The sequence below is a fragment of the Triticum aestivum genome, chromosome 2B (genome assembly GCF_018294505.1).
Source record: "Triticum aestivum cultivar Chinese Spring chromosome 2B, IWGSC CS RefSeq v2.1, whole genome shotgun sequence".
NCBI lineage: Eukaryota > Viridiplantae > Streptophyta > Magnoliopsida > Poales > Poaceae > Triticum > Triticum aestivum.
Genome location: NC_057798.1, coordinates 799681959 through 799691023, shown reverse-complemented (window position 1 = coordinate 799691023; position 9065 = coordinate 799681959). Strand labels below are relative to the sequence as shown.

The window sequence follows — 9065 nt, the reverse complement described above, 5'->3', positions numbered from 1 at the left end:
TCCTGCTGAGAAACCAATTAATAACCAAGCAAACTTAAGCAAATGCGTGTTGGCCCAGTCCCGATGTCAAGTACTTTCCGACGAACGCAGGGCGTGTCACTATGTAGCATCACTATGTAGCATCTTCCGGCAGGCTGGTCTTTCTCCTAGCAGGTCTGCATGACATCCTCGGATGGGCTAGATCAGCAGTCGACCTACCACATAGTGACACGCCCATCCAGATGTGGTGGGCAACCGCCTGCGCCTAGGCACCCACCCCTACTCGCAAGGGCCTGGCTTCCCTAATCATTCTCACCGCTTGGTGGCTCTTGAAGCATCGAAATGGCTGTATCTTCGATGGCGATCGACCTTCGATTTTTCGTCTCTCCATCATCATAAAGGACGAGGCGCCTTTGGGCCAAGGCCGGCACCACCGGGATCCAAAACATCACCCCAGAGAGTTAGCTTAATTTCATTTGGAGATGAGCAACCCCTAGCTTCATGCTTCAAACGCTTGCTTCTATGCCTCTTTGCGTACATGGCTTCCTGAGCGCTTGCAATCCCATGTTGTAACTTTTCTTTTATCAATGAAAAATATGCAAGCTATGCGTATTCGCAAAAAAAACATAATAAAGTTTGACCAAGTGAATAGACATATGTGAAAAGATCAACGGTATGAAATATGTTTATAATATGAAAATAAATTTCATAATTAAACTACTGGAATAAAATTTATTTTACAGTGTTTATGTATTTTCAGATATATTTGATCAAACTTGATGAAGAATGACTTAGGAGAATCCTAGAACTTCAATTATTTTCAGACGGAGTGAGTAGTCTGCTCTCTATATTTGGTTTTGTTGTTCTTTTTCCCGTTTAACTCTTTGTATTATGTAACCTAAGGTGTACAAATCATAGTTACCGAATTCGTTCGCCTAGTCTCCAGCTCTGATGTGAAAGCCTAGGTCTGAGCTGGGTTGGTTATACCTAGCAATGCGATATTTTTATGTCGTTACCTTATTGAAGGCATTTCACGGATATGCTTGGACTGATTTTTCTGGGTGAAAATCTAAATTCTGGTCTTGGATGGTTGGATCCGGTGACTGCGGCGCTTGATCGCCGCTCCCTTTCTGAAGGCATTGTTGTTGAAGACATTCTCATCCATATGGTGTCATGAGATGGTTGGTGCGGATATGGTCATTGTTATAATTTGCTGATCGTAGACTTAATCGTCAAGTTTTTTTTTCCTTGCCTACACATAGCTTTGGTCTTATATGACTTTGCTATTTATCGACATATTTCTTGTATGATTGTGTTGGTGTTGACTGTGTGTATCCTATCTGTACAGAGAGCGAATGTATGCTCACCATGTTTGTATCCTCTTGATGCTTCATTTTAAGTCAATAACATCCACCCATTGTCAAAAATATCATCGACCTCCGATCTAGATCTATCGACCTAGATCAAGGTTTGAATGACTAGGCGTGGCTATTCCAAGATTGGCCACACCCTTATCTTGGCGTTGAGCTCCATCAACGTGTGGGTCAGTGCTCTGCTAGGTCATGTGCACGTGCTTGTGTTTTAATTTGGGAGGGCATCTCCGATGGCGTATTCTAAATCAGATATACTACACGTTCATGGACATGCCCGGACACGTTTACGGACACGGATACAAGAATCAGACATCGAACCATGTGCACCAAATGTTTGCCTCATGTCCAGCCTCCTCTATTTGACATATATATGTTGAATCAGTAGCATTTTTTATATATAATAAGTGTTGCAAGCATATGCATCACAACTCGGATCTTCAACAAGTTTTCACATCCAAGCAATCCCAAAAGTTATCAGTCCGGTTGTCCGTGCAAAAACCGTCAATTTTTGAAAGGAAACCGGTATCTGTGGCAAATTCTTCACTGTACAATTGGCTACTCCTCAACGGCCGGCTCCTCCAACTTGGCCGCCAAGCGCCTGAACATCCTTGCACGGTAGGCTTGCACAATCTGGACCCAAGTCTTCCGCCTTCAACGTCAGCATCTTGGCATCGTCCGAGTTGGACGTGAGATCAACCCTCTTCTCTTCTAGCTTGATGGTCTTCTTCGTCTCCACCATGCAATGACTCGATATTTTGCCTCTTTTAGTATATAGTATAGGATTTTGATATGGTTTTCAAACTATTTTCGATATATCTCACATATTTCTATCGTTAACCTTTTTTTCTGAGGGAAAGCCATCATGGCGGTTTATATTTCATGCGAAAACAGCGATACATCGTTTGTTCATACATCCAGTAGAAAACCCGGGGGCTCCGATTTCCAAACAATGGTTCGAGAAACCTCCGAGTTCCTAGCCAACAAATCAGCCACCTCATTAGCTTCCCTAGGACAGTGAGAAAAAACTATCGAAATAAAATTGCGAGCCGGAAAAGAACACTCCTCATAAATTGTTGCAGCCGGTCCAAGTGAATTTCCACCACCTTGCATGATTTCGACGACCTCCAAGCAGTCAGCCTCGACGCAAATTCTGTTACACCCAACTTCATTTGCGAGTAGGAGCCCGTCTCGTAAACCTCTAGCTTCTGCCGTTGTCGCATCTTCTACAAATGAAATATCACTGCATGACGCTGCCACAAAGACGCCAAAATTATCTCGTAAAATGGCACCCGTTCCTCCTGTTCCACTGTCATGATTAAAAGTGGCATCGACATTGAGTTTAAGAATTCCCTCTGGCGAACAGCACCAGCCGTGCCTTTTAAGTTTTACCTTCTTCGACTTGGCCTTAGAAAAATTCTTAGCAAGAGTTATAATTGCTTGTGCTGACCTGCTTGGTTCGAAGATACGTTCGCCATGGGTGTACTGACGCCGTTCCCACCAAACATACCAAACTACAGTGGCCACGAGATCATTGCGGTGCACATCAGCCACAAGTGCGTTGGTAGAATTCTTTGATTGGAGCAAGTAAGCAAGAACCGATCCACCCTCTCTCTCAGGCGTACAACCCTCCTGTACTAAATCATGCAGCCCCAAGATTCTCCATATTTCCTATATTCTAGGACATAAGAACATGGCACGCCTAATACTCTCACAATCTGAACTGCAAATAGGACATTGCGCACTTGTAATCATATGCCCATTGGCAAGAACTCCATAGCAGGGGATAGCTCCAAGCAAAGTTCTCCATATGTGTATTTTAATTTTTGATGGCACACACAGTTTCCAAATGGTACTCCAGACTGGACTACTACTTGAGGCTTGTATAGAGTTAGTCATTCTCAACTTTCGTCCGTGCTGATGGTCCCACTCTTCATGGTAGCTGATCTGACTGTGAAATAACCACTTCTATTACAGTGCCATGAAACAAAATCACTCATCATTCACAAAGCTAGTGGGATGTTTAAAATGCGATGCGCATCGATAGGCCAAAACAACTCCATTATCAACTGTTCATCCCACACCCTATTCTCTGTATCAATAAGCTCAGAAACTTTTGTAATCACAATATTACCTCTTGGTGTCATTACCTTCCGAGAGGGGCTACGAGGTATCCATGGGTCTTCCCAAATATTGATTTGGGATCCATCACTGACTCTCCAAATATGCCATATCTTAAAAGACTGACTACCACTCTACAAACTCTGCCAAGTATACGAGCTACCTTTCTTAAGGCTGCAATTAAGAAGGTCTCCATCAGGAAAATATTTGGCTCTCAACACTTTAGCACATAAAGATTCTGGTTCACACAAAAGCCTCCAACATTGCTTCGCTAAAAGAGCTAAATTAAAACAATGCAAATCTCTGAATCCCATTCCACACTTATCTTTTGGCACACACATTTTCCACCAAGCAAACCAGTGCATACGTTTTTTCAGGTGATCATCTCCCCACCAGTATTTAGACATAGATGTGGTAATACTATTACAGACCTGCTTAGGCAATTTAAACACTGACATAGCATAGGAAAGGAATTGCCTGTATGACAGCCTTAAGTAACACTTCCATACCTCCATAGGATAAAAGCTTCTCCTTCCACCCTCTGATTCTGTTCAACACTCTATCAATGAGGTGTTGAAAACAATCCGTTCTGTCCACTCCCACAATAGGAGGCAGCCCCAAATATTTGTCCATGATTGCTTCCGCCATGATGTTTAGTGACGTGCATACCTCCACCCTAGTATCAACAGGAGTACATGGGCTAAAAAAGATACTTGATTTGGCCTCGCTCACCAATTGTCCAGAAGCTGCACAATAGTCATCCAGTGCCCGCCGAAGACTAGTTGCATTTGAAGCATTGGCTTGCATAAGAATTAACGAGTCATCCGCAAATAATAGGTGGGAAACCGAGGGGGCATCTCGGCACACCTTTACTCCCAAAATATTACCAGCCTCCTCCTCATACATGATCAAGCTTGACAATCCCTCGGCACAGAGCAAAAACAAGTATGGCGATAAAGGATCGCCCTGTCTGAGTCCCCTGGACAGAACAAAATAATTAGTTAACACATTATTCACCCGTACCTGATATCGAACAGACCGTACAGATTGAGAAAGAAGAAAACTTGTTATTTCTTTTTTGTGCAAAAATAGACTTTTTGAAGGAAACCAATCAAAATCCCATCAGTATAATCAAAATGGAGCAACTTTCGTATTGAGCAAAATTGCACCTGTACAACGAGAGCGCAAGACAATCTCTGGTACGAGCGTCTGCGCTCATAGCAGGGATCGTACCAGGCGATGCCAGTCAGTGCCAGGAGTATTCTTAGTTAAATAGATGTATGTAGATTTGATAAACACTCGGACAATCCCAAAGTCTCTTCATATTTAGAAAATCAAGGTACCTTTAATAAGGTCTTCATGTGGTCTGTACACAAGCAAGTGATCTTGACTAAGGACAACCTGGCAAAGCGTCGCTGGGAGGTAGTAAACGGTGTTGCTTCTGCGGTCGGGATGAAACAATACAACATCCTTTCCTCAAAGATCTGCTAGCCAAATTATTGCGGCGTACAATACATGTATCCTTTAATGCCAGTCCTCCTAATAGCATTGAAACTTTCTTTGGGACATGGCTAAACGGGGTAGAGCCTAAGGCAGCAGTGCATATTTCGAGTCTGTGTGCATTATTTTGGGCTATTCGAATTTGTCGGAATAATTTTATTTTTAACAGACAAAACATCATATTTTTGCAGGTCATCTTCCGGGCGACTGGATGGATCCGTACATGGTCATTACTCAGCCATGCGAAAATGGGGAGCATATGTATTATGGATCAAACCGTTGGGAGACGGTAGCACGAGATACCTACAACTTGTTTGGATGATGGTCCAACATAGGATAGTTATCTTGTTCTTTTTTTGCCAGTTGTGGCAGCTTACTTTGTGGAGACTAATTTGCTTAATAATAAGGTTTTATGCATCAGTTGATGTAGAGGCCGGGGCAATCCTCCTTTTTTGAAAAAAAAACATATTATCACCTTAATTGTATGTCTTAGATTTGGACAACGTTATTCTTTTCCAAATAAGTAGTCGTAAATTGGTTTTGTGTAGTAAACAATAGCCAGTCCAAACTTACACGCTGAAATCGGACTTATCTGATGCTTACAATATTTCATAGGCTAAGTTTGACACAAGCTGCATTATTTCTGGGTAATCACCTGCCCTTTATTCGTAAATTATTCATACTGGAATTCCAATGCAATTCAGCGGATTTACAAGTCACATGTGGCGCCCCGAGAACGTGGTATGAGCCTTCATGTGTTTGAGTTTCCTTTTACATGTTGAACCTTCTTTGTAGTATGATGTTTTCACGTCAACATGTTGTTTGCATAATCAATCAACAGTAGGCCCCTGCTTTGGTTGGGCTATGGGCCAGTTATGCGTTGGGCCCAAGTCGGCATGATTTGACATCTCGTCCTTTTCCTTTGCTTCTCTGGAGGATTCTCTCCCTGCGCAAAAGCCTACGCTTGACTTGAGGAGGGACATCGGCGTAGTTCGGGCTGTCTATGGGTTAGTCAAAGGTGGCAAGGTTAGACATTACATGTTGTGGCATCCAACCAAAACTGCCCTAATATTTTTGTAGCTTAAAGTTGTCACTTCAAAAGAAAAAAACTTTTGAGGCATTTTAAGATAGAATGTCACTTCAAAAGAAAAAAACTTGGATCATTGTATGACATGGTTCATACATTCAAATCAATCTACCCAAACTAGAAAGGACACTTGGATGTAGCCAAACCTAGAATGGACACTTAGATTGACCTGCTCTACCGCTTAACGTTTTACTCTTGTTATTCATAACCAAACTTATCAATTCGTACAGAATGCTATAAAAAATCAACAATATGAAGTATGTACACTAGAGTGTGTGTTTAATCATCACTATCTTTTACTGACAAAGTGAAAGTGCACAACAGGCAAAAAATCCGAATTCTCACCTAGCCAGTGTTGCCCTTGATTCCTCCTTTTGTTGCGGATTTCTTCCTTACATAATCCGTTAGACTTTTCCATAGGAGGATTTTCTTCAAATGTAGTGAGAGTTTGCTTAACATCATGTTCTTGCTTGTCACAGGAAAAATCCAGTTTGTTGTAAAGCTTGCCATCATCATTAGTACTAGCTTCTTTTCGAACTATGGAGTGAGTTTGTAAGTCGATCCTATTAGTTTTCCGCTTTCCTGGAGAACGATCTTTGCACCTGATCGCCCCTGCTATCTTCACCTCTTCTTTAGCCTTCGTAACCAAGATGTCCAATTCACTCAATATTAAAAACTTTTCTGAACTGAGACTAATAACAAAATTATAGACAGACAAGGCGTCAATCTTGGCAAACATTGTATCATATTCAGATGAATGGTCATTCATCTTTTGATGCATGCCACATGGAAAAATCTGAAAGAAAAACACTTCAGTACATTGCTGAATGACAACTTCCAGCATATGCTTACTCAATACACATCTAAAAATATTGTAATTCACCTTATCAGGGCGGTAAACTTCATATGATGCTTTAGGGTAACAGATCACCTTCAGAGTTGTTGCAAAGTGGATTGCATTCCAATGCTTTGCGTCAATGCAAGATTTAACCAGAAAATCCTTTAGAAGAATTCGGAAGAACTTTAAATGTTCCTTCTCAAGTGATTCGTTTTCATGCAAGATATGCGCTTCCTTAATGATATAGTCATTAACCTGGAATAAGAAGGAGCATTTGCTTCATCAATGAAAGCAACATGGAGGTAATGAATTGTAGGATATGTTGTGTTGATGAATAGAACAAATTTGGGTTCTCGGTGTCAAATTGCAGTATGATATTTCGATAAAAACTTCGATCATTGGCAATAGAGGGCTATAAGCGCACAATTAGTTGAGGAAATCTAGCATTTCATAACAAGAGAAGATTTATTCATGCTTAATATAGATGCTGCAAAGAAAAGAAAGTACTGACATTAAGAAGGGAGAACATCATGTGTGAGAAATAAGGAAGGACAAGTGGTAACCTCACCATCTCAGGCTTGCAACCAATGTAATGTTGCTTTAAGAAGAATATTAAATCTTCATCCGGATTTGGTAGCATTCTAGGCAATAAAGTATACATGGGATTCTTCAGACTGCAAATGACCACCTTACAATCCGGAACATGAACATGCAGACATGTTATTCTCTGAAAAAGAAAATAGTGGTCAATATTGTTCATTCAGACAGGCGCTACAAGAAAGATAACCAAGTATGCTAACCAGGTTCATTTCAATTATTCTTTTATATTCAACATTCCCCACAACTAATTTCTTTTCAGAACCACACAGCTCAGTTAGCCTCTTGGCTAGGTGATCGTCAATAGCTTTAGCCATGGTGTCAAGGGGGGAAGGCACCGTCTCATTTTTTATGAATTCCTCCAGATTCTGAGAAATAAACGCAGAAGGGAATTAAAAGGCTTTTCAAATGTGATGCAAGTGTCTAAATCATGAAAGGGGCAGGGAAATTTAATAGCCCTGCATCGACAATAAAGCATAGTGCTACCCAAGTTTCCATTTGGACGATTCTCTCAGTGGTGCTCCCAAAATGTTAATGCCTAGAGCTAGATGTTAGTATTTTCTAAAACAATCCATTGTATCGTTCTTAGTCTTACTCTATTCTAGTTGGCAACAGAAAGCGTAAGAAAATATGACAAAAAACAGTAAGAGCGAGAATGGGAGCGGTACTAACAAGTGGTGGCAAGCATTCCCAGAAGTCCTGTATGTAGAAAAAAAAGGAGAAATCACTTAGATCATCTTGAATTTCTCAATGATGAATGGTGCCAATGACTAAGGAACATCAGCAACAAAAAAACGAGTACCTCCACCGGATCATTCAGGTAGTCCCCATCAAAAGAGAAAATTGCGATGCCTGTGGGTGCTTCGTATAGCAGCATAGCCATGTGTCCTGCCGAGAAACCAATTAATAACCAAGCAAACTTAAGCAAATGCGTGTTGGCCCAGTCCCGATGTCAAGTACTTTCCGACGAACGCAGTGCAAAGCTAGGCTCAAGCAAACCGTTCTGCCCCTGATCGATTCTCTGGACGTGAACTTAGTAGTATACTCTGCTTGTAGCCGGAATTGATCTAGTAATCGATCTACTACTAATAGTTGTCGGCGATATACAGCACGCAACACAATTGGATTACAGGGGCTATAGGTACATATATATAGCAGCTAACCAGCAGGAGCTAGCCTATTCGGTGTCCAACACTAGTCCTACACGGACACACACATGCACATGTAGCAATTCGCAAGTACGCGTATGGAATATTTCTGTCGGGTTTCTATTTCTAAATTTCTGGACGATCTGTTCCGTGGGAAGAAATAAACCGAAGACGACCCGCATAGTTCTAGCAATTGATTCCCTGCAGCGGAAGCCTCGCTTGGGTTTCCTTTCTAACCCTCACGGCTCCAGATTTCTCCAGAGCCTCTCTTGGGGTTTGGAGGACTCACCTGTTCTGCAGGGTCGCCGGCGCCGGTGCCTGAGTTGTTGGGTATCGATTGGACTGTCTGTGGGAAACTCTTCGGAGAAACAGGAAAACGGACTTGGGCTGGCCGAGCCACTGGGCCTGCTCTTCCCTATTAAGGA

The 9065-nt window shown here is 41.8% G+C and overlaps 1 protein-coding gene across 1 annotated transcript; it reads right to left on the bottom strand.

The window, feature by feature from the left end:
* Nucleotides 1-7370: 7370 nt before the first annotated feature.
* On the bottom strand, nucleotides 7371-8589 carry LOC123039707 (uncharacterized). Its single transcript, XM_044462750.1, has 5 exons — nucleotides 8295-8589; nucleotides 8165-8191; nucleotides 7696-7860; nucleotides 7464-7622; nucleotides 7371-7382 (listed from the first exon to the last, which is right to left on the bottom strand). Exons 1-5 carry the CDS (start codon nucleotides 8373-8375, stop codon nucleotides 7371-7373), a joined length of 444 nt encoding a protein of 147 aa, XP_044318685.1. The 5' UTR covers nucleotides 8376-8589.
* Between the last annotated feature and the right edge of the window lie 476 nt (nucleotides 8590-9065).

Coding starts and splice junctions, on each gene's coding strand:
- LOC123039707 (XM_044462750.1), bottom strand. CDS start 8,375: ATGGCTATGCTGCTATACGAAGCACCCACAGGCATCGCAATTTTCTCT. Junction 8,192..8,294: donor ACCTGAATGATCCGGTGGAG/GTACTCGTTTTT, acceptor TTCTACATACAG/GACTTCTGGGAATGCTTGCC. Junction 7,861..8,164: donor GGGAATGCTTGCCACCACTT/GTTAGTACCGCT, acceptor TTTATTTCTCAG/AATCTGGAGGAATTCATAAA.